This window comes from Dreissena polymorpha, chromosome 3 (genome assembly GCF_020536995.1).
Source record: "Dreissena polymorpha isolate Duluth1 chromosome 3, UMN_Dpol_1.0, whole genome shotgun sequence".
Classification (NCBI taxonomy): domain Eukaryota; kingdom Metazoa; phylum Mollusca; class Bivalvia; order Myida; family Dreissenidae; genus Dreissena; species Dreissena polymorpha.
This window is the reverse complement of record NC_068357.1, coordinates 60,928,361-60,951,604: the sequence shown is the minus strand read 5'-3', so window position 1 is coordinate 60,951,604 and position 23,244 is coordinate 60,928,361. Positions and strand designations below refer to the sequence as shown.

The 23,244-nt window shown below is 33.4% G+C and overlaps 1 protein-coding gene across 2 annotated transcripts in view; it reads left to right on the top strand.

Moving 5' to 3' along the window:
• Window positions 1-21,913, top strand: part of LOC127874395 (uncharacterized) — a 28,830-nt gene extending 6,917 nt beyond the window's left edge. Inside the window, exons 5-14 of one of the 2 annotated variants that reach the window (XM_052418699.1) lie at window positions 114-155; window positions 1,374-1,521; window positions 3,258-3,452; window positions 5,874-5,935; window positions 7,990-9,088; window positions 10,023-10,306; window positions 11,238-11,409; window positions 11,523-11,638; window positions 11,904-12,118; window positions 14,640-21,913. In XM_052418699.1, coding sequence (XP_052274659.1) covers window positions 114-155; window positions 1,374-1,521; window positions 3,258-3,452; window positions 5,874-5,935; window positions 7,990-9,088; window positions 10,023-10,306; window positions 11,238-11,409; window positions 11,523-11,566 — 2,046 coding nt within the window. In that variant the 3' untranslated portion in view covers window positions 11,567-11,638; window positions 11,904-12,118; window positions 14,640-21,913. The remainder of the gene's footprint in view (window positions 1-113; window positions 156-1,373; window positions 1,522-3,257; window positions 3,453-5,873; window positions 5,936-7,989; window positions 9,089-10,022; window positions 10,307-11,237; window positions 11,410-11,522; window positions 11,639-11,903; window positions 12,119-14,639) is intronic. The other variant, XM_052418700.1, reaches the window with a different exon arrangement.
• Window positions 21,914-23,244: the final 1,331 nt, after the last annotated feature.

The following is a 23,244-nucleotide window of genomic DNA, read 5'->3' as shown; positions in this document are numbered from 1 at the left end:
AACAAGCATTTTCATATTGATATATCGTAGATGCGCAACTGTTTTGTGCCCACAATACGCTTTAAACATTTATCATTTATGTACGTTCTATGTGCGCATTTGTATTATTCTAGAAACTCGAGAACGAACCAAAAACTAAATGGGATATTCCCGTAGTAAGTAAACACATGTAAACCAGATTTGTTAAAATTATAGCATACACGGTATGTTTTCTAGCGTGTAAATCGTTAGTTTCACAATATACAGTTGATTTCCTGTCCATATGAACAGTTGGTAGAACTCAAAATTAATTTGATTAAACCGTTTTAATCATCAGTTATTCGGAACAAATACACAACTTCGACATTAGGGATACATTCTGAATTTCAAAATTGTGCTTTATAAAATATTTATGATTTGAGCAATTGCTGTTTGAAATAACCAATTTGTGATGTTTCAAATGAAAATATCGATGACATTCGTAACGTAATCGCAGGTTATTTGTCACGAAATTGGTTGCCGATTTTTGTGCGATTTCATGCCTGCAAAATGAACTGAAAATATTCGTTTTATTGTTATATCATATACGGCTTCAAATGCGAATTAATTATTATCAAATTAGAACATAAACATAAGTTAAACATATCATTGATATGTTTCATAATCAAATTAAATATAGAAAAAATGACGCATTTGTACAGCAATGTAAAGGATGCATGCATTATTTCTGAATGGTAACATGTGGATCTCTGTTATATTGTTTTCAACATCCTTTGGACTTTGTCTCATAATTCTAAAAAACAAGTTGTTTATTAGAACGCCTACTAATCAGAAGATCTGAGATGTAGTCCCAGCGGGTGAAACGTTATCTTGGTTTTTGATTATCTTAAATATTTGTTTGGCTATAATTTTTGAATGTTTTTAAACATTGCTTCACTTTGTAAAAAAGTAAACATAATTCATAATATCCATTAAAAATGTTTAAGTTTTGTACTTTAATACTAAACACGCATTTTGATATTGATGGTTTGTTAATGCGCAAATTGTATGCCACCAAAGACTATTATCGCATTATTATATTATGGCCACAAGTGGGCATTACTGCTTCTTTTATATGACTATAGTTAAACTATTTGAACACTGAGTTATTCATAACTAAACTGGCTCAGAATATTAAACATGTGTTCACATAAGGTTTTTGCTGAGTGAGAATATGATATAGCTCGTGGAGTCATTGTCCTTATTTTTGTGTGTCTACAGTGGAACCTTGTTAATGTTGGCTGTTGGTAGTTCCACAGACTAGTACCTAAGGCCTTTGGTCATATTGTATTGTATATAATCATGTTAAATATACTTAGTTTGAAATCCCTTTAAAGTGGTTTGATGTACTTTAGGTTATTGAAATGCATGACAAAATGCCAAGCCCCTCAGTTTCCCAAGTAGAAGGAAATGAAGAAATTGATGTGACTCCCTCAAAGGACACACACACATCAACTTATCAGAACCAACTTGAAGCACCTGTTCAAGAAAGTATACCAAGAGGTAAGGAGGAGAATAAACCCAGTTTTATTTAGGATGGGACAGTAACCATAAGTTAATATGGCCGTCCATTAGTCCTATATTAAGTAACTGTCACATATATTATACTGTTTTAGGCATATAATAGTACTTATATCTCATCTTAGAAATAACTTATTAAAAGCAAACACTTTACATTTGTATCTTTAATTGCATGCACGCTTTGTTCTGCCATCACAAGCGCATATAAAGAGATACATATTTGATACATATGAGCCGAGAAATAAGGATCAGTAGCTGTCATCTGTCGGTTTTTGTAGTTTTACTGAAACATTTTTTCCCAAAAATATTGGAATTTTTTTATCTTCACATTTATACACTTGGTCACTTCACCAAAACTGAGAAAATCACTTTTGAGGCCGCATTTACATTTAGATTTTTATGAATCTTGGTTTATATTGACAATAACTAGGCTAATTTTGAATGTGGGTGGACTGTTGCTAAAACAACGTAACTGGTTCAAATCTTTGGAACACATTGTAACCACTCTAGATGCTACATGTATAATTTGATTGTAGTAACATTTGGTTAGAATAAAACTTTATTTTGACCTGTTTTGAGTTTGGGTTTGATGGGGTCAAAAACTGTCACCTATGAACATAATACAAAGCCTTTTATACATGACTATTATCTCATGTGTGTCTTTTCATATGATGCAACTTGGAAGATAAGTCTTGGCTGTGTTTAAAAGTCAAGGTCGCACTTTGATGTCTTTCGTGAACTTTTGGCAAACCTAATTCGCATGTATGGACTGTAAATTTGTGATTTCTCTTTTAGCTTTGAAATAATTTATCACAAAAGTACACAAGTGGGATATAACATATATATGGAAGACATGTGTACCTAGTTTAAAGGTCAAGTTCATGTTTTGATGTCGATAGTCCTATTTCAGCATAATGCAGCGTCTCCATACTTCATTCCTATGAAAAAAGAAAGAAATTCTATGACAAATGCTCATAATTTGGAAAAGACTTTTTGCTGGCAAGGCCTTTTTCCATGCTCTAATGTCAACGTCATACATGTATACAAAGATCAATCTCAACATACAGACCGTTTACAGACAGTGACATGATATAAATTGCACTTTTAAAATGGCATGATTATTAGGTACTCCCTATTTGATAGGCATTTTGTGGGTAATTCATGCATCCAGTTTTCAAACTTCAATGTCACACTTGTTTTCAAATATTAGGAAGATCATTTTGTACAAGGGGCTCAACATGTTGCCAAGATGCAAATATCTACCTCTTCTATGAAACCCCAATGATAAGAGCCTTGACATGTGTTGTTTGAAAACAAAAAAGGGGTCCCTTACAAATTTGTTCAAAACATGCAATCAGTACACAAACTGGTTGAACTCCAAGTTAACATGGTTAATATAACCTTTGTTAACAATAAAAGTAAAACAAAATAATGAAAGCACACCGTGTAGAAGTGTAATAGTTGGTATATTTCATTAAACACTGATGCTGTATAATATTTTTATTATGCTTCAAGTTAAAACAAATTATCAGGGTTCAAATGGTTGATTTAAAAGCATATGGCAAACTATAAAATAACTTTCTTTTCAAAAACATTTCTTACATCAGGAGGCTTTTGTAATTAAGGTTATCAAATGACAAATATCAACAAACTACTCACATGTAGATATAACACATTATCATTGGATATTGATCAGTTCCATTGTTATTCTTTTTCAGATGTGACTTTTAATCCTAGTTCTTCACTAGAAACAGGCATGGAGTCCAATATAGTGATTGTAGATGGAATTAAACCAAATACAACAGAACGTGATCTAAGAGACAGTTTGAAAAGTCTACTAGTGGAAAATCCATCACAATTGGTTTTTTGTGAACGGAGATCAGAGGCTCTTCTCGTTTTCTCAGATGTCAAAGGTAATTAATTCATATGTACCTCTGTATGTATTTGTTCAAGTATATATTTGGGCCCTAATTTGTTTACATGTATATTTGTTAGACATTTGCATATTTCTGTATAAATGATAAACCATTTACAACAAACACTTCTTTATATTGTATTAGTCCCCTACTGGTGAAACCGGAGGGGACCTATGGTTTGCGCTCTGTGCGTCTGTCAGTCTGTCACACTTTTCTTGATCCTGCAATAACTGTAAAAGTTCTTCTTATTTTTTCATGAAACTTGAAACATGGACAGATAGCAATATGGAGATAATGCACATCATTTCATTTTGTTCCTATGTCAAGAATTGTGGTTGCTATGGCAACAAATAGACTAAAAATATTGCTGAAAATGGTGGAGTTTCACCGATAGGTGACTTTTATTGCGTGGAAATAGTTTTGTTGTCCCCTACCAGTGAAACCCGAGGGGACCTATGGTTTGCGCTCTGTCTGTCTGTCAGTCCGTCACACTTTTTTGGAACCTGCGATAACTTTAAAAGTTCTTCATATTTTTGCATGAAATTGAAACATGGACAAGTGGCAATATGGAGAGTATGCACGTCAATTCATTTTGTTCCTACGTCAAGAATTCTGGTTGTTATGGCAACAAATATAAAAAACAATGGAAGAATTTCACATGTAGGAGACCATATTGTCGGCAATCTCTTGTTTTAAATGGTACACCAATTGAACAAAATGAGTCTGATATGTCCTAATCAAAGGTGTTGAACATGCATAAGTTGATTGTACACTGTTATGCCTACGTATTAATGTGTCTGAAGATAAACACAATTTTGAACAGAATGAAGATTGTTGATGTTGTGTCCTTGTTTAATACTTGGAAAGTGATGATAACTATTTCATTTTTAATATCTAATCTCGAAGTGGCTGGGGGATTATGGAAATGCCCTTCAGTCGTTAGTCTGTCCATTGGTTTGTCCATAACACTTGTTATATAGCAACTTGTGTTTATTGTTAAGGATGTTAAGAAGGCATGAGTAATTTTTGTTGACTCAAGGTCAAGTTTGTACTTCAAGGGCAATTTTTTTAATTGTCATGTTGTCTACATAATTTATACCCTTCAAAGAGTTCTTCAAATATTCTAGGCAATATGAGACAATGTGACCAAGCCATGAGTCAGTCACGCTGGCTAAAGGTCAAGGTTTACTTTAAGGTTTACTTTAATGACAATGGTGTCTGTCATTGTTTGTTGTGTATCCATATCAATCCATATCTTCTATACTTTTATTCTGATTTTAATGAAATCGGCACACAATATTCAGACTATTGAGCAATGTGCAGGCATGCTCCAAGAAGGTCAACATGGCACTTTAAGGTCAAAGGTTGGAGCTTTTATTATGTGATTATCTTATCTGGATGTTATCTACTATACCATTGAGGGAATTTTGTCATACTTGGCTACAATTTGTAGAACATAAAGACAATATGAAGAAGCCAAAAGTTCTTGTTGACTCATGATCAAGGTCACGATTTTATCAAATGTCTGAGCCTCCACGTTTGTGTCCACACCATATCTACTATATCATTTCTTGCAATGTTGAGGCTGTTAAAACAATGTGCAGGAGGCTTAAGTCAGTCACACAAGGACAAGGTCAAATCGAAATTAAATAGTTTGCATTTGTATAATTAGCTTGGCTGTTTTTGGAGAAAACCCGAGGTATTGTCATAGCCAGCTCGTCGTCCGGAGTCCGATGTCCGCCGTGCTAAAACCTTAACATTAGCTCTAAAATCAAAGTTCTTCCACCTACAACTCTGAAACTTCATATGTAGACGCACATTGATTAGTTCTTCACGCCACACCCATTTTTGGGTCACAAGGTCAAAGGTCAAGGTCACTGTTACCACTAACAAAAAAAATCTGACAAGCTTTCATTTATTCAAAACTGCACCCGCAGCCGAGCGTTGGAACCTGTTATGCGGTGCTCTTGTTGTTTATGTATATCTCCTTCATATATTCTATACCTTTTGAAGAATCTTCATGAAAATATAATGTTACTCATAATATTTCAAGAAGTCATGAGTCCATCACTCTCTTTGTTTGAAGATAAACACGCTCATACAGGCACATAATTATGAAGGTCAAGTGTGTAAGCATGTTTTGTCATTGGTATAGGATAATTATGTAAAACCAATTAATTATTGATATTAATTTTGAATAAATATGCAATCAAGCTCAATGAATGGTTGTCATTTTAGCATTTGTTTTGTTTTCAATGAGGTATGCTTCACCTCATATTCTAAATACATTCACAATTGTCTTTAAAATGAGCTATCAAACATATTTGAAGAACATTTTTACCATTTTTCTGAAATTTGATTGTGTTTCATTATAATAAAGACTTCGTGATGTATTTATATTTGTTGTCTTCATTGAAGTTGCTGAATCTATGTTGGGTAGAAAGGTCAACCGATTTACATTCAAGAAACATCCAAAAGTGGTAATATTTTAGCTCACCAAAATATGAATTACGTTAGGATGTGCTCTTGTTTCTAGCATTTGTTGTTAGTCATCCTTTGTTATGCATCCACAATTTCTTTACATAAACATTCCGACAGAAGATTAGATCCTGGCCTTAATACTAGTCAGAATGTTTATCCTGGCAGTATTAAAGCCAAGATCGAATCTTCTGGGTCATGTGCGTCCACAAAATGTCAACGGGTCAATCCTGAAATATTTTTTACAACTCTTGGGGCCACATTTATGACCTGCTCTTGATGAAACTTTGTCATAGTGTTTATCTTGCCAATATTTAAGCTAAGTTTGAATCTGGGTCACATGCGTCGAAAAACAACATCCTCTGGTTACCTTCATCCTAAAGCCTAGAATTACCTTTTTAACAATATGGCAGCCACATTAATGACTCAATCTTGATGAAACATGGTCAAAAGAAGATCAGCAGATAAAGTTTAAGACATAAGTATTCCTTGAACTCGTGTAAGCATTTTAGGGCCATGATTTTGATAACTGCTCATGGGAAGCTTTGCAGTAATCTTTTGACAGTCGTCAGTAATTATCTTCTCACAACAGCCATTAGTATTCATCTTCTGACCTATCTAGAGGCCATAATGCCAATATCTTAATTAAACCCTAAAATTCATGCCAATTTTATTTTGGTGCAATTTAAGTTGGGTAAAATCCTCATTGTGAACACCTAAAGTTACAGATTGAGCCTAATTGTGTTTGTGATTTTTCCCAGTTTGCAAATTGTTCCAGTCTGACAAAGACTACCAGGGAGAAGGGCAGTTTTCCATATATATCTATAAACATTGTGATCACTGTGACAAACACATTTTATCAAATTTCCATGAAACTACTTTAATTTTTATCTTAATAAACAGTTTTTTGGGGGTTTAAAACATTGCTGATGTCTTTCTTAATAACATGCCAACATGGGTTTGGACTGCTTTGCTTATTTGACTTGAGATAATCTTTGTTAATACTCTTCAGAGTTATACGTTTTGCTGCCCAATCATAACACAACTAGCTCAGAATATTTTTTCTCGTGCCGTGGACAAAGGCAAAGATGATTATGTTTAATTTTAAAACAAACGGGTGGGATAGAACTCAGTATTGAAATAGTAAAAGCTTATATAAGCAAGGTCCTCTGACAAAGCTTCATTCAGGGGTATTTTAGGCATGACAGTAAATGTCTAAATATTTAAAATAGAATTTTGTCTTGATATGATCTTATTCAGATTGAAAAACTTTGGGCTGTGTAGATAAAAAAAATGTATTTCATTGAAATTGGAATATATAATAACTTACTGATGAGATTGTTGGGTTACTTGATTTTTTACTTTTAAAGATTAAAATTTGATATAAAACTTTATTATAGATTTATATCAAATTGTACTCTTTAAGAAAGTATACTGATATTGACACTTAGTAGTGTTGACAATTCATCGTACCTCAGAAAATTGAAAATCTGTTACTTATGACCGTATAGAGTAAGTAAATCACAGCAGCTACATCCATTTTATATTATCTATTTCATGACGTTTTAATTTGAAATGCGATGCTATGAGTTTAAAGTATATTTAGACTTTTTTGTAATTATGTATGGGCTAAGTGGTAGATTGGGCATTCCTTTGAATTGGTGTGAAAATCTGACTCTTTGCAGTGCTGTTTCCAGCTATAATCATTTGATGTTTAATATTTCATTGTTTGTATTACCCTTTGTTTATGAGTAATTGGTGTTTGCCATAAATAAAAGACTAGCGGGTATTTATGCAGTTTAAGCAATCATATATATTCAAAACTGCAAAAAGTTGTGTTTATTAAATAAATAGCAGAGAAGCTTGATCTGGTTAAATGAGTTTGGTCATCATGGGCTCCTTTGGTCTTATGTTATTTCAGTGCATCCTTATATGTAAGATACTTATATTGATAAATCAATGATTGAGGTTAAAACTTCTTATTGGAAATATAAATATAATCCTTATATTACACTTTTACTTAAAGAAAACTTCATGAACAGTTCTGTGTTTTCAGGACCATTATAATTGTTTTTATTGCATAAGTGGAAAGGAATATGAACAACTCAAAGAATCAGGAATGCTAGAGTTCATTTGTTACAAACGATTAACGGAGCCATATTTTCGCTTTTCAATAAATGATACACAAGGAACTTTGGCTGTGATTTCACAAACGCTATATGGAGTACATTATGTAAAGGAGATTGTTAGTGAATTCGTGTGGAGATCCTATGGAAACGTTAGCGAACTGAAGTATGAGTTTTTGAATGCTAAGTTTGCTGCTGATATATGTGGTCCAGGCAACACAGACGGCGAAATTGTATATGTGAATTGCAATATAAAACTTGTTTGTCGGAGAAGTGATTTAGACAAGCACGACAAAAACATTCGAAAATTGCTAAGCTATGAAGGTGAGAAAGAAATCCCATTAGGTAATGGTGAATTGGACAAAGCAGCTGACTGGTGCTCAAAATTTGAGAAAGAATGTTTTCCTTGTGCATTTGTTAAAAAGTGGAATAAATTGGTGGTTATGTTTGAAGTATGGGAAGATATCAAAAAGGTTAACTTAACACTTTCAAAGCTCCGTAATGAGCCAAAGCTTGTAAGTCAGAGCCGCCATCTTGTTGCAAATACAACTGAAGCATCCGGTAACTCTTCTTTAACACAGTCAATGCATGTTTCTGGCTTGCCATTCCCAATTAACAAGAACATGTACAAAACACTGTCTGGAATATTAGTTCATGTTTACCAAGCTGACATTTGTAGCTTGAATGTGGATTGCATTGTGAATGCTGCAAATTCAATGCTCTTGCACGGTGATGGAGTGGCTGCAGTTATACAAAAAAAGGCTGGTGATGATTTGAAAAATGAAGGTGATAAATACATAAGACGTAATGGAGAAATAAAAGATGGCAATGTTGTTGAAACATGTGCAGGGAGACTTCCATACAAATATGTATTGCACGCTGTGGGACCCAGATGGTCAGACTATGACACAAGATCAAGGAAAGGTCGTGGCGATTGCCGTGCAGCTCTTCAGAATGCGGTGTTCAACAGTTTTCTGAAAGCCAGAGAACTTCGATTGAAATCTGTTGCATTACCGGCAATCAGTTCCGGTAAGTTAAAGAATGCATAATTGCTACATAAATAATAAAGTTACAAAAATGCTTTGCATTTTGTATTAATATAAATGTATATATATTTCCTATAAAACACATTTAAATTCAAAATCATGCTCAGTGTCATGGAATTTCTCCTGACAGTTAAATGTAAAAACCTGGTTATAAAATTGGGGTATGACAGGAGGACGGTGAGCAGACAATGGTGAGGCTTTTAACAGATGTTTGTTTTGTTCAAAAGTTAAGTTTGAAATGACATTTTAATAAAATTTAGATTACAGCAAGAAAGCATATACAACGGCACATAAATGTAGTTATAGACTTTTTAAATAAAAAGAACATTTTTAATGCATGTGTCCTTCAGCACAAAAATTATTGATGCTAGAGGGATGACACCTCATAAAAATATGAATCGTCATGTGATTTAATATTTTTGTTTTCCAACATTTTGAATTTTAAGACAGAAGTGGAATGTTCTTGTTTGAAATACATCTAGTTTTAAATTTATCTAAGAAATAAATGTTGATATATACTCGATAAGTCAATCAATTAGCTTGCACACTGATTCACAAGGAAGGTAAGGTAATTGCATAAGTTATTATGACAACCTGAGGATTGTTCTTACATCTGTTCTTGTGGGCACAAAAGTTTTGGTTGTATGTTCATTCTTAAACACATATTTTTTGAAGTTACAATAATGAGTTTTACACTGGCAGTTTGATGAAATTGTTATCAACACATGACCTGATATCATAATGCAACTGTATTTTATTGACATCCTTGATACACTTTAATTGATATGCAGATGCACATTATATTGTTCATATTACCGAAATGGTATTATGAGAATAGTGTATATTAGTGTTTGTATGCACATTTCTTTACGTACTGGCATGTTTCATGTATTTTGATTGCTATTTTTTAATTGCAGCAATTTTTGGAGTTCCATTGGAAATATGCACTGAAGAGTATGTACAGGCAGTATTGATGTACAGTGGAGTAGGTGCTGAGTCTTCATTGAGGGAGATACACTTTGTTGATATTCTCCCTGAGGTTGTTACACAAATTCAGAAAAGGTTCGATGAATATGTAAAAAAAGGGGATCTATCGAATGCAGATCAGTTTGAAACTTCCTCACTACGTAATAGAAAGACCAACGTAAAACCTAACGCGACTAGTGAATCGGGGTTTCACACAGAAACAACAACCACCAAAGTATGCAGAAATAGCTTTGATAGAGCTTTTTCAATTGTTGCAAAAAAAAAACTTCTGAAAAAGTAAACTTTTGTTTAGGTTTATTGTTGAAATTTCTGTTGACATTTCCTCCTGATTAATAGATTTAAACGTGTTACTATTTTGTAAATTTATATGGCCATATTGTGGTGCATTACCTGTCACAATGCTAGAGGCTGCAATCTTACTTTCCATGGAACTTAGTTAGAGTGTTTTTTTATTGAAATTTTACATGTATACGCAGAATTTGAATATGGGTCATGTGCGTTAAAAAATGTTTTCATGAGGCCAAATCATAAAAAAAAACTTGTAACGTTTCTAAAGTATGTGACATTCATGACTTTAAAGGAATGAAGTCTGCTCAGAATGTTTATGATAACAATATCTCTGCCAAGTAGGTATCTGGGTAAAGTGCCTCCAAGATTATGTCAAATCTGAGTGACCATTCTTTAAGGAACATATATGACACATGATGAAATTAAGTTATAATATTTATCTGTGCAATATTAAGGCCATGTTTTAATCTGGGTCACAGGCTTATACAAGAATAGTTCACCATTTCAAATCTTAGAAATATCTTTCTACTCAATCCTGATAAATCTTTATTGAAATGTTTATCAAGACATTATCGAGGCAAAGTTTGAATCTGGGTAACCTTCTTAACAAAATAGGTCACTAGGTAACGTGTTGTAAAAGCCTTATTAATACTCTAGAACGCACAGTTATTACCCAGATTTGATAAACCATGGTCAGCGATTTCATCTTGAGAATATCAAGGCCATGTTTGAATATGGATTAAGTTTGGGACAAAAACAGATCACCAGGCTAAATGGTTGTTAATTTATGTACCTTGAACTCATGTCAGCACTTGAGTGACATCATGGCCCCCTTGTCATTTGTTTGTTTGATGTAGATTTCAGAGCAAAAATTGCATGACCAAGCACCATGTGTAATTTGTATGGATGACTTTACAAATCCCAAGAAACTTGCCTGTGGTCACATATTCTGTACAGATTGCATAAACCAATGTTTTGATACAAAACAAGTGTGTCCCACCTGTGGGCAAATCTGCGGAATAATTAAAGGTATGGTTATTTTTTTTATTATTTATTCATTTTTACCATACTTTGGTTATTATTTGGCATCATTGTTTTTATATGCATTATCTAATAAATTGATGCATTCTTAAACATTACAGGTGATCAGCCGCCAGGAACGATGACCATAATACGTGAAAAATAGGAGTCTTGTGTCGGCTATGAACATGTCGGGCGATTATGTATAGCCTACAGTTTTAACTCTGGAACACAGACGGTTTGTTTCAACATGTATTGTTCTTGTCTAGTTTTATTAATTATTTGTGATTTCTGAAAACTATTTGAATAGTATATTTTCACTGTTACTTATGTCTATCTGATGTTTCTGTGTTATGTGCTTTTTCTGTCCAACTACTGTCAATATTCCAAAAAAAAAAAAAACTGACCAACAAGATGTGTGCATTAAAAAAAAACTTAAAGGAAAAGCACTTGAAACAGCCATTAAATTAATGAAACTATCTGCCGTGTTAATCTATTATCAGGCAAATCATCCAGAACCTGGTAAATGGTTCAAAGGAATAAACAGGCGTGCATTCCTTCCTGATAATAAGGAGGGTGCAGATGTGTGCAGAATGTTGAAAGTGGCTTTTCAAAGAAAGCTTGTCTTCACTATTGGGAGTTTACGAACAACCGGAGAAGAAGGTGTGATCACATGGAACGACATTCATCACAAGACTTATCACAGACCAAACCAACAGTATGTTCAATTAAAAATCTGACTCAAAACAGGAAAAGTGAACAAATTTCATCTCAACACAATTTTCACAATATGATAAAAAGTAAAATATGTCACCCTACCTCAAAGGTCAAGACCAAAGTTAAATTTCAAACTAAGGTTAACTTTTACAATAAAACAGCTTTTCATTTCAGTAACTTCATCTTCAAAATCATGCAATTTTGATTTATTTACTAAAATTGTTAGTATTTGGGGAGTGTCACTCCATGGGCAATGTAAAGGTCATACAGGTATACTCAATACCAAAGGTAATATATCTGCTTCGTTCAGCTTAAAGGTAATAACAAGCAATACTGATGATTAGCTCTACATGTATCAGACAGGCATCTAGTATTTTTCATTTGAGGCATGTCCATCTCTGAAAAACTTCTGTATATACTTGAAATACAACGCTTTATGTTTTTGTAAATTAGATACCATAAAGGAATTTATAGCAACAATGTGTCGCCTTATTTTGTTTCACAGAGTTTATATACAAATAGCGTCATCAACATCTATATTATAATATTTATTTGATTATTGTTTTTTCATCTATTATATTGAGTTTATGCATTTTAAAAGTTTTTACTTTTCATTGTAATCCTTTATAGCTGATCTGAGCACAACATGCTTTTGTGATCCCCTTTTTATGCTCCCCCAAAAAATATTTTAGGGGGAGCATATAGTCGCCGCTTCGTCTGTCCGTCCGTGTTTCCGTGTGTCCGTCCTTGCACAATTTTTGTCCGGGCTATTTCTCAGCAACTATTGACCGAAATTCAATGAAACTTTATGGTAAGCTTCACTACCAAGAGGAGATGTGCATATTATCAGCCGGTTCTGGTCGGATGATTTTTCACAGAGTTATGGCCCTTTGAAATTTTCCATTAACTGTACATATAGTGCAATTCTTGTCCGTGCTATTTCTCAGCAACTAATGACCGGAATTCAATTTAACTTAATGGGAAGCTTCACTACCAAGAGGAGATGTGCATATTATCAGCGGGTTCTGGTCGGATGATTTTTCACAGAGTTATGGCCCTTTAAAATTTTCCATTAACTGTACATATAGTGCAATTCTTGTCCGGGCTTTTTCTCAGCAACTAATGACCGGAATTCAATGAAACTTTATGGGAAGCTTCACTACCAAGAGGAGATGTGCATATTATCAGCCAGTTCTGGTCGGATGTTTTCCACAGAGTTATGGCCCAAGTTATGCCCCTGAAGACGTTTCCTTTTATCTGAATATATAGTGCAATATTGTGACAAAAAAAACTTTGGGCAGCATCACCCGTCTCCGACGGTTTCTTGTGTTTCTCATTCGTTGTGTGTTGTCCTTTTACCATTTTACCACTCTAGAGGCCACATTTATTGTCCAATCTTCATACAACTTGGTCATAATTTTTTTCCCAATTATATCTTTGCAGTGTTAACAACTGATTGATTTAAGGTCAATAGCTAGGTAACTAGATCAAATTAAATAAAAGTTTTTTTACACTATAGAAGTCACATTTATAATCAAATCATCATAAATCTTGGTCAGGACACTTGTTTTATTGATGTCTCTGCTTAGTTTGAAAATTGTTGCGATTGTTGTAAAAATGAGCCGCCAGGGATTCAGTTTTCGTACATATGGCTGTAATGAAACCTTGTTAACACCCTTGAAGTTACTGCTTTAGACACTCTTAATAACACTTGGTCTGTACATTTATTTTAATTGTTTCCAAGTTTTAAAAAAGGATTTGGTTAGCCAAAAAACATGCTGCCAAGGACTAGGCATGTTTCCTTATATGGCTATAGTGATTGTCAAAACTTGTTAGATGTCACATGCTTAGTCCAATCTTAATGAAAATGTGTCAGAACAGTTCTCCTTAAGAATTGTTGGCAGTGAAACTTGGTCTTGTGAGATAAAAATTAGGTTACTTGGTGAAATTTAAAACAAATTTCTTGTAAAAACTCGAGAAGTAATAATTGTGTTAATTTTTCTTGAACCTAGGTCAAAACAGTTATTCAAATCATATATCAGCAGAGTTTGAAAGTGGTTACAGCTCATTGAAAAATATGGTCGCAAAGAGGTGGGGTAGTTTTTCATGTACTGCCGTCATGGAGATTTGTTCTAGACGTCATATTTTGTGTCCAATCTTCCTGAAACTTGGTCATAATATTTGTCCTAATCATATCTTGGAATTTAAAACTGGATAATGTAAGAAAAAGAAAAGCTAGAATCCTATATAAAAAAATACAGGAAAAGCTTGTTAACACTTCTAGTCACATTTCAAGTCAAATTATCATTTATCTGTACATTTTACAAGTTTTTCTTATTATATCTCAGCCAACTGCCAAAATATAAATGTGAATTAAATTGCATGTTTCATAATCTAATTGTATTGTTCTGAACTCTTCTTTCTTACAATAGTTCCTTTGGGTTTCATCTGAGTGCCCATGCTTCTCTTTTTCTTGATAAAGATCCTACATCATTTTTACGTGATATGACTGTCTTCTACAGATTCGGCTACCCCGATCCATCATACCTGGAACGAGTGACTGATGAGCTGAAAGCCAAGGGAGTTACACTTGCCGATATCGATCCAAAGGATAGATTGGAAGGCACTGTGTATTGTATGTAGAATTTGACGCTGTTTATAATTGAAGATGCAGTACCGTGTTAGGTCTAATTACATTTTTGAATTATTGTGCTTACTTTTTTAATTTTTGTTGGAATGATAGTAATGTTGAATTATTTATTGGGAAATTATGTTATATATATTCTGTAATATGTTGAAAAGTGGGGTTTAATTAAATTAATTTCAGTAATTGTAATTGTTATTGACTTATATTCACCAACGTGACATTTCAGACGAAGTATTTTCTTTTAATTGTTAATGGTGTGTTAGTTTGGCAAGTGGTTGTTTCTTTTGTGTTTTACACATGTGTACTGGATTGCATTAACTTATGAAATACGTTCACCTTTTTTTCACCTTACCCTACAGTTAGCCTACTGAACTTATAGCAACTAGCATAGATAGAGAATATTATGTGAGTTTTGGATAAAGATCAAGTTTATCATGCGAGGCTTAGAACCGATGTAGCGCGAGGCTTGCCGAGCGCTAACATGGTTCGTGCCGATCATGATAAACTTGATCTTTATCCAAAACTCACATAATATTCTATTTATCCTATTATTTCTTCACAATTTTCCATTAATAACTGTCAAATATGGCATTTTTTGACGATTTAGTTTTTCCGTAGTTGACAAAAAAGATTCTCCAATTTTTGGAAAAACCCAAATCTGATCTAACAATAGCGATAGTATAAAGCTCATGTTTATACGATCGTTGTTATACTATCGATTTTCATCTAGGACTAGGATAAATAACTATATTAATCAGGCAAAAATTGGCTATTTTATTAAATGTTGACTTTGTATAATCAATGATAGGAAGATATTGATACATTGACCATTCAAGAATATGTGCATCAAAGCATCATCAAATATAATATACCTTAAATGAATACATAATTGTCATATTTACCAGTTGTTATGTTTAAAGTATAAACATGTTGCTACACTCTTATATCTATATATTGTATGCATATATTTTTTTATGTATACAAATCAGTTGTTCTTGTGTTCAGAAGAAGGTATATATACACATGTTGCCTATTATTTACATTTCAAAACAATGAAGCATGTTTAAATAGTCAGCTCTTTCTTCTTGATTAAGACGACATTAATGGTAATGAGTTTAGTCAGACTGTGGTTTACAGAACCTGTGGTATCCGATGTAGTTTGTCACCATTTGCTTGACAATCAACTTTATGTATTATTATATACAGTTGGGTTGATTGCAGTGCATAATTTATGAATACTTAATGTTTCAAAGTAGCTGGTCAACATCGGAAAGTTATTCCATTCTGTTTTATGTCGGCTATGATTGAGTAAATTGATTTCTAAAAAATATACTTCTTAAAACTGCACAACTGAACTCATGTCTACATTGTGTTTATTTATGCTATTGTCTGTTTGAAGTATTGTTATGTTTATTTGATGTGATTTATTATATATAATTTTAAAGTATTGTAAACTGCTTTTGACACTAATGAACTACTTCTTTAGCTTTTATCGAAATATTAAGAATATAGGACACATTCACAAAACTTTAATTGAATATAAATAATAAAGAGTGTTATATACTTGTAATTTCAACTGATTGCCTAAGTCAAAGTTTTTTACAGTCATTGTTCTTATTTAAATATGTCGGCAATTATACAATGTTGCAGCGTTTGTATTGTACCTTAGTCATGGGTATTCCAGAACATGCATGGTATTGTGGAACAAATGAACAACAAATAATCTAGTACCTCTCTTATCTAATAGGCGTCATTGGTAATTCTGTATGACGGTTTAGTTTGTGAACTTAAGTGTAATATTAGGTTTAGATATTTATTTATTTGTTCTTCGTTTTTTTTAAATTAATGTTTAAGGTTGATTTCGTATGGTAAATAATGAGAAGCCTATTTATCAAGTTTAAACATGGAAACAAAAACCGTATTGAAACAAATGTATCCGTAACAAATATCTTCTTATAATTGAGCTGTTAGGCTGTTTTACTTGTTGACATGTATCCTATAAGTTTCATAAATTCAGTCGGTCTATTAGTTGTTTTGTAGACCATTTTTGTTTCTGCTACGTACCTCAAATATTTCTTCACTTAATTTCCACTTAACCAACAAATATGGGTATCATCTCTGCTAAATTCTGACTGGTTGCATATTGAATTTAATTACGAGTTCGTGAGTCTAGTAAGATAAGAATGCTGAGACACACTCCCGGTCCAGAAATAAAGCAACCACAGGTGCGGACAGACATAATAAACTTTGAAATACACATACACGCAAAAGTCTCGCATTAACCATCAAAGTACCCAAGCCGTTTTGGAGTTTAGCTAACCTTACCATATCTTGCTAATTGCGAACTATCGTCCACATTTACATTTTTAACACTGTAGAGGCCAAATTTATTGTCCGATCTTGAGGAATCTTTGTCAGAACATATTTCCAAATGTTATCTTGACTCTGTTAAAAACTGGGTCATGTGAGGTCAAAAACTATGTCTCTTGGTTAAATTAAAGAAAAAAGTTGTTAATACTATGTGTCGCATGTATACTCCATTTGTCATTAAACGTGGTGTGAACATTTGTGATAATGATATCACAATTAAGTTTTAAAATGGTTCCGGTTCGTTTATAATAGGCGGCAAAGGCACGGGGCAGTTTTTTTACTTGGCTATAGTAAAACCTTTTTACGCCCTGGGATCGAATGATCGGTGGTATATTGTTTTTGGTCTGTCTGTCATTCATTAATTCATTCATTCATTCATTCATTCATCCATTCATTCATTGTGTATGTCCCAAAACTTTAACCTTGGTCATAACTTTTGCAATATTGAAGATAGCAACTTGATATTTGGAATGCATTTGTATCTCATGAAGCTGCACATTTTGAGTTATGAAAGGTCAAGGTCATCATTCAATGTCAAATATATGGCTTCAAAGCGGCGAAATAGGGGGAATTGTGTTTCTTACAAACACATCTCTTGTTAACACTAGGCATTACAGTTAAAGTCCAATATTTTTTAATCTTCTTCAGAGCATATGTTTTCATTATATCTCAGTTGAGTTCGGAAATGGTTCCGGTTTGTAAAATAAACATGGCTTCCAGGGGGCACGCTAGTTAGCTCGGCTGTTTTCGGAGAAAACCCGAGGTATTGTCATAGCCAGCTCATCTTCCGGCGTCGTACTAAAGCCGTTACATTATGTTTACCTTTTGAACATTGGCTCTAAAATCAAACTGCTTCCACCTACAACTTTGAAACTTCATATGTACATGCACCTTGATGAGTTCTACACGCCACACCCATTTTTGGGTCACTAGGTCAAAGGTTAAGGTAAATGCGACACCTAAAAAAAAATCTGTCAAGCTTTCATTTGTTCAAAACTGCACCCGCAGCCGAGCGTTGACACCCGTTATGCGGTGCTCTTGTTTTTCTTCTATGGTCATACTAAAACCTGTTAAATACTCATGGGCATATTTAATGCCCAAGCTGCATGAAACTTGGTCAGAGCATTGTCGTAATTATATCTCGGCTTAGTTATAAAATGTGTTTGATTCATTGAAAAATAAAGCAACCAGGGGGCTATATTACAACCTTTTTTAACACTCTAGAAGTCACGTGTTTGTTCAAATCTTCATTGAACTTCGTCAGAACATTTGTTCTTATAATATCTGGGCCGAGTGCACAACTTAATTACTGTGTATACTTATGTAGAAAAACATGGTCGCCATTGCGTTTGGTATTGTTTCTTAACAAGATTCTGAAATCTTGTTAACAGTATCGAAGTCACATGTTAAGAGATAATTAAAATTTTGTCGGAACATTCATCCGCATTATAACCGGCCAAGTTTGCAACTGGGCCATGTGACGTTAAAAGTAAGTTACTGAGTCAAAATAAAGAAAGAGCTTGAATTCTTAGTCTTATTCAAATTCATGAAACTTGTTCAGAACACTCGTTGAAAATAAATAGTTACCTAGAAATTAAATATTTATGGTTCATTAAATATTTATATTTTATTAATTAAGTACCTATATTTTTCTGAAAACCTCCTCATAATAGTTTTGTTCGTTGAGGTTTCAAGAGAGCGTTTTATGGCCCATTGTCGTCTTATTTTCTTTTTGCTATGATTTATCTGGAAGTGGTTGCTGTTCATCAATGACAGTCTCGAAATTAAAATAGCTGTAAATCTGTAGCTGGACACCATCAAATATTGTAGCACCCATGTATGTTGGATACAAGTTTGCATAATCGTTTCGTCATGCCATTTAACGAATAAGTTCTGTAATTATGACAATTATAAGAACTCGAGACAATACATAGCGATATGCGGTGTATAAGTGCATTTGTCACTTCTGTAAAATGTTTAAAGAGGCCTTTTCACGTTTGGGTAAATTGACAAAATTGAAAAAGTTGTTTCAGATTCGTAAATTTTCGTTTTATTTATTATATTTGTGGGGGAAACAGTAATACTGGACATTTACCATGTTCTAAAATAGCCATTGTATGCATCTTTTGACAATTTAAAAACCCGACAATTATAAAGCGTTGCAACGCGAAACGAATTAATAATTTGGAGCGTTCTGTTGTTGTCGTTATATTTTGTGAAACTATTAGGATTGCTTATATGTAGTATAACATACATTTAGCATTGTATTCGGAAGGATGGCCGAGTGGTCTTAGTGGTAGACTTTTTACTCCAGGACTTCAGGGGTCAGTGGTTCGAATCCTGCTGAGGGTTACCTTTTTAGCTCACCTGAGCACAACGTGCTCATGGTGAGCTTTTGTGATCGCTGTTTGTCCGTCGTCCGTCGTTCGTCGTCAACATTTTGCCTTGTGAACACTCTAGAGGCCACATTTAGTGTCTGATCTTCATGAAATTTTGTCAGAACATTTGTCCCATTGATACCATGACTGAGTTCGAAACTGGGTCAAAAACTAGGTCACTATGTCAAAAAAAAGAGAAAAACCTTGTGAACACTGTAGAAGTCACATTTGATGCACAATCTTCATTTAACTTTGTCAAAATGTTTGTCTAAATGATATGTTTGTTGAGTCAAAAATGGTTCCGGTCCCTTGAAAAACAGGGCCGCCAGGGGGCGGGGAAGTATTCATTATATGGCTATAGAGAAACCTTGTGAACACTCTAGAAGTCACAATTTTTGCCCAATCATCATGAAACTTGGTCAAACATTTGTTTCATTGATATCTCGGACGAGTTCGAAAATGGTCCAGATCGGTGAAAAAACATTGCCGCCAGGGGGCAGGGCAGTTTTCTCTATATGTATATAGTGAAAACATGTGAACACTCTAGATGTCACATTTTTGGTCCAATCTTAATGAAATTTGGTTAGAACATGTTTTTTTCTTGATATGACGGTTGAGTTCGAAAATGGTTTGGATCGGTAAAAAAACATGGCCGCTAGGGGGGGTCATTTTCCTTATATTTATATAGTTAAAAATGCTTGTGAACACCCTAGAAATCACATATTTTTCCTAATCATCATTTTTTTTTCTTAACATCGATTTTATAGACATCTCGGAAGAGTTCGAAAACGGTCATGATGGGTGGAAAAACATGACCTCCAGGGGGTGGGGCAGTTTTCTCAATATGTATATTATGAAAACATGTGAACAGTTTAGAAGACACATTTTTTGCCCAATCTTCATGAAATTCGGTCAGAACATTTGTTTCCTGGATACGACACTTGAGTTCGAAAATGGTTTGGATCTGCAAAAAAACATGGCCGCCAGTGGGGGGGGGTCTTATTCCTTATATTTATATGGTAAAAAAGCTTGTGAATACTCTAGAAGACACATTTTTTGCCTAATCATCATGAAATTTTGTCAAAACATTAGTTATGTAGATGTCTCGGACGAGTTTCAAAATCGTCGTGATCAGTGGAAAAAAATGGCTGCCAGGGGGTGGGGCAGTTTCCTTTATATGTATTGTAATGCCTGCCTTGTAATTGTTTACTTTGTTTTTATTCTTGCAATAATAATTCTTTAAATTACAATTTTTAATAACTTTTAATTCATTAATCATAGTTAATAACTTATCAATTCATTAATGATAGATCAGGTATATTTTTATTGAATGATAGTTCTTAAGAAATGAAATAAATGCTTTAAACTCTCTCAAAGTATGAAAAGTTTACATCAGTGGTCAGTGCTGCATCTCTTCTGACCAGTGCTGCTTATCTTTACCTGGATACTAAGAATAGCAGTGCTCTCATTTGATTGGATGTTTACCTAGGCTAAACATCTGGGTATACAAGTGAAAGACTAATGTTAGACCCCCTGGCTCTAAGTTGGAAGAGTTAGTCCACTAGTTGAAAGTTTGGGGTTAGTGAATTACTAATCTGCCAGACCTGTTTAGTGTAGCAACTGTTAGTTTTATCATGGATGTGAGTTCAATGTTCTAAGTTGAAATTTCACTTAGTAAAAGTGACTTAGTCTTATTTTTCTCTAAATGAAAATATTGAATTAGTGATTTACTGTGTTTCACTAACTGGGCAGGTTAAGTTAGTGGAGTTAGTTTTTTTTAACTTTTAACTCAGTGCAATTATTAACTAAGTGATAACTAAGGCAAAGTGACTAAGTATTTTTTCTCTAAGTGAAAATATTGAGTTAGTGATTTAATAAAGAACAGGACTTACTGAATTTATGCAACCACAAGTTAGTGTTTTTAATAAGTGATGAGTGAACATAGTGGATTTATTAAATGACATATCTCAGCTAGTCTTTTAATTAAAGTGATTTAGTGTGTTGTGATTAACGCAAGTTGTAAGTGATTAATCAAAGCCGAAGAAATGGATTTAAACTTTTTCTTTAAGTGTCTTACATTAGACTTAAGTGAATAATACAATGAAAGTGAGTTCTAAATTATTTGTTTAGTGAAAGTGAAGTTTGTGAGTGAATTCAATAATAGTGATTATGGGTGTTTGTTTATCCTTGTGCTTTATACAGGCATTTGCCACATACTGAACACAAACTGTTGACCAAGTTTAGACATGAAATTGTATAATTGTTTTCGAAACCTTGTTTTAACTATGATTAACTTTTGAAAGTTTATGAACTGTATTTCTATATGAATTGTTTGTATTGTTTGCATTATTGCTTAAGTATAAATGATGAATGTTTGGAAAGAATAAAAATAGTTTAGTCACATTGTTGTTGATTTTTCTTGTGCCTCAAGCTAGGTTCGGACGAGCCCCAGTAGCTTTTCTCGTCACAGTATGTGATTAATAAATAATAATTAAAATTATTGACTTCGGTTTAATTTGATAGCCGGCATGACGGGTGAAACACTTCAGTATAAACTGAAAACATGTGAACAGTCTAGAAGACACATTTTTTGCCAATCTTCATGAAATTTGGACATATCTTGGAAGAGTTCAAAAATGGTTCTGGTCTGTTAAAAAAAACATGGCCGCCAGGGGGCCATTTTTGTTCATTCTTCATGAAACTTGGTTAGAACATTTGTTCCATTGATATCTTGGGCTCCAAAGAACAGGTCCTTTCTTTTTATCTCAGGTGAGCGACTTTGGGCCTTTCAGGCCCTCTTGTTTATATTTTATTCTTGATTTTTAACTGGAGCTTTTTATATCCAATGTTTACATTTATCAATATAAAGCATTTTATGACAAACATCAAGACATGCCAAAATCTGTGAAATGGCCCCTTTAAGACTGTGTGTACTGTTCTCATACCTTGATTTTAATCTGTTTAATAAATGTCATTTATGAAAAAATACATGTGCGGTTGTTATCTCATTTTTATTTATATTTCAATACTATAAAAAAAAATTATATACTTGTTTCGTCTTTGCAAACATAAGTAAAATGTTTGAAACTTTCTTTAAGATATTTAAACAAAACCTCGTAACACATTTTGAAAATGCAAGTCGTACATTACTGCTAAAAATAAAATGTTAAGTCTTTTTATTATGTATAGTACAGTAAGATGTAAATGAAGATCGTTATAATTTTGTGTATAGTATTCAATAATAAATAAACGCTTAAATCTCCGCTTCGCTTTTGTCGTTCGTCAATTATTTGTTTGAAGAACGTTTTATACATTTTTAATTATTAAAAATTAACAATGTTTCAAACACCACCACGACTACCACCACAAGGAAGAAGTAGTAAACAGAGTTAATATCAAGAAAGCGACCGGAAGAACCAATGCCTGTTTGCAAGGGTCGGATTTACAAAACCATGTGCTTTGATTTTATAATACGACTTTTCTTGTCTGATATCGATAATGCGATTGCAGATTTTAAGCTATAGTATTTCTTGAAAAAAATAATATAAAAAAAGAGTTGTATAAGCGATGCAAGAGGTTTGAGTTCTTCAACTATATTCATTCACAAATTGAAGCATAATGTGAATATCGTGTTAAATGAAATATTTAAATATAGAAAAGAACCAATAAACAATGTTTATATTATGCGTGTCGCTGAAGAGAATGTTTATGAATGATTAAAATAGTCCACTA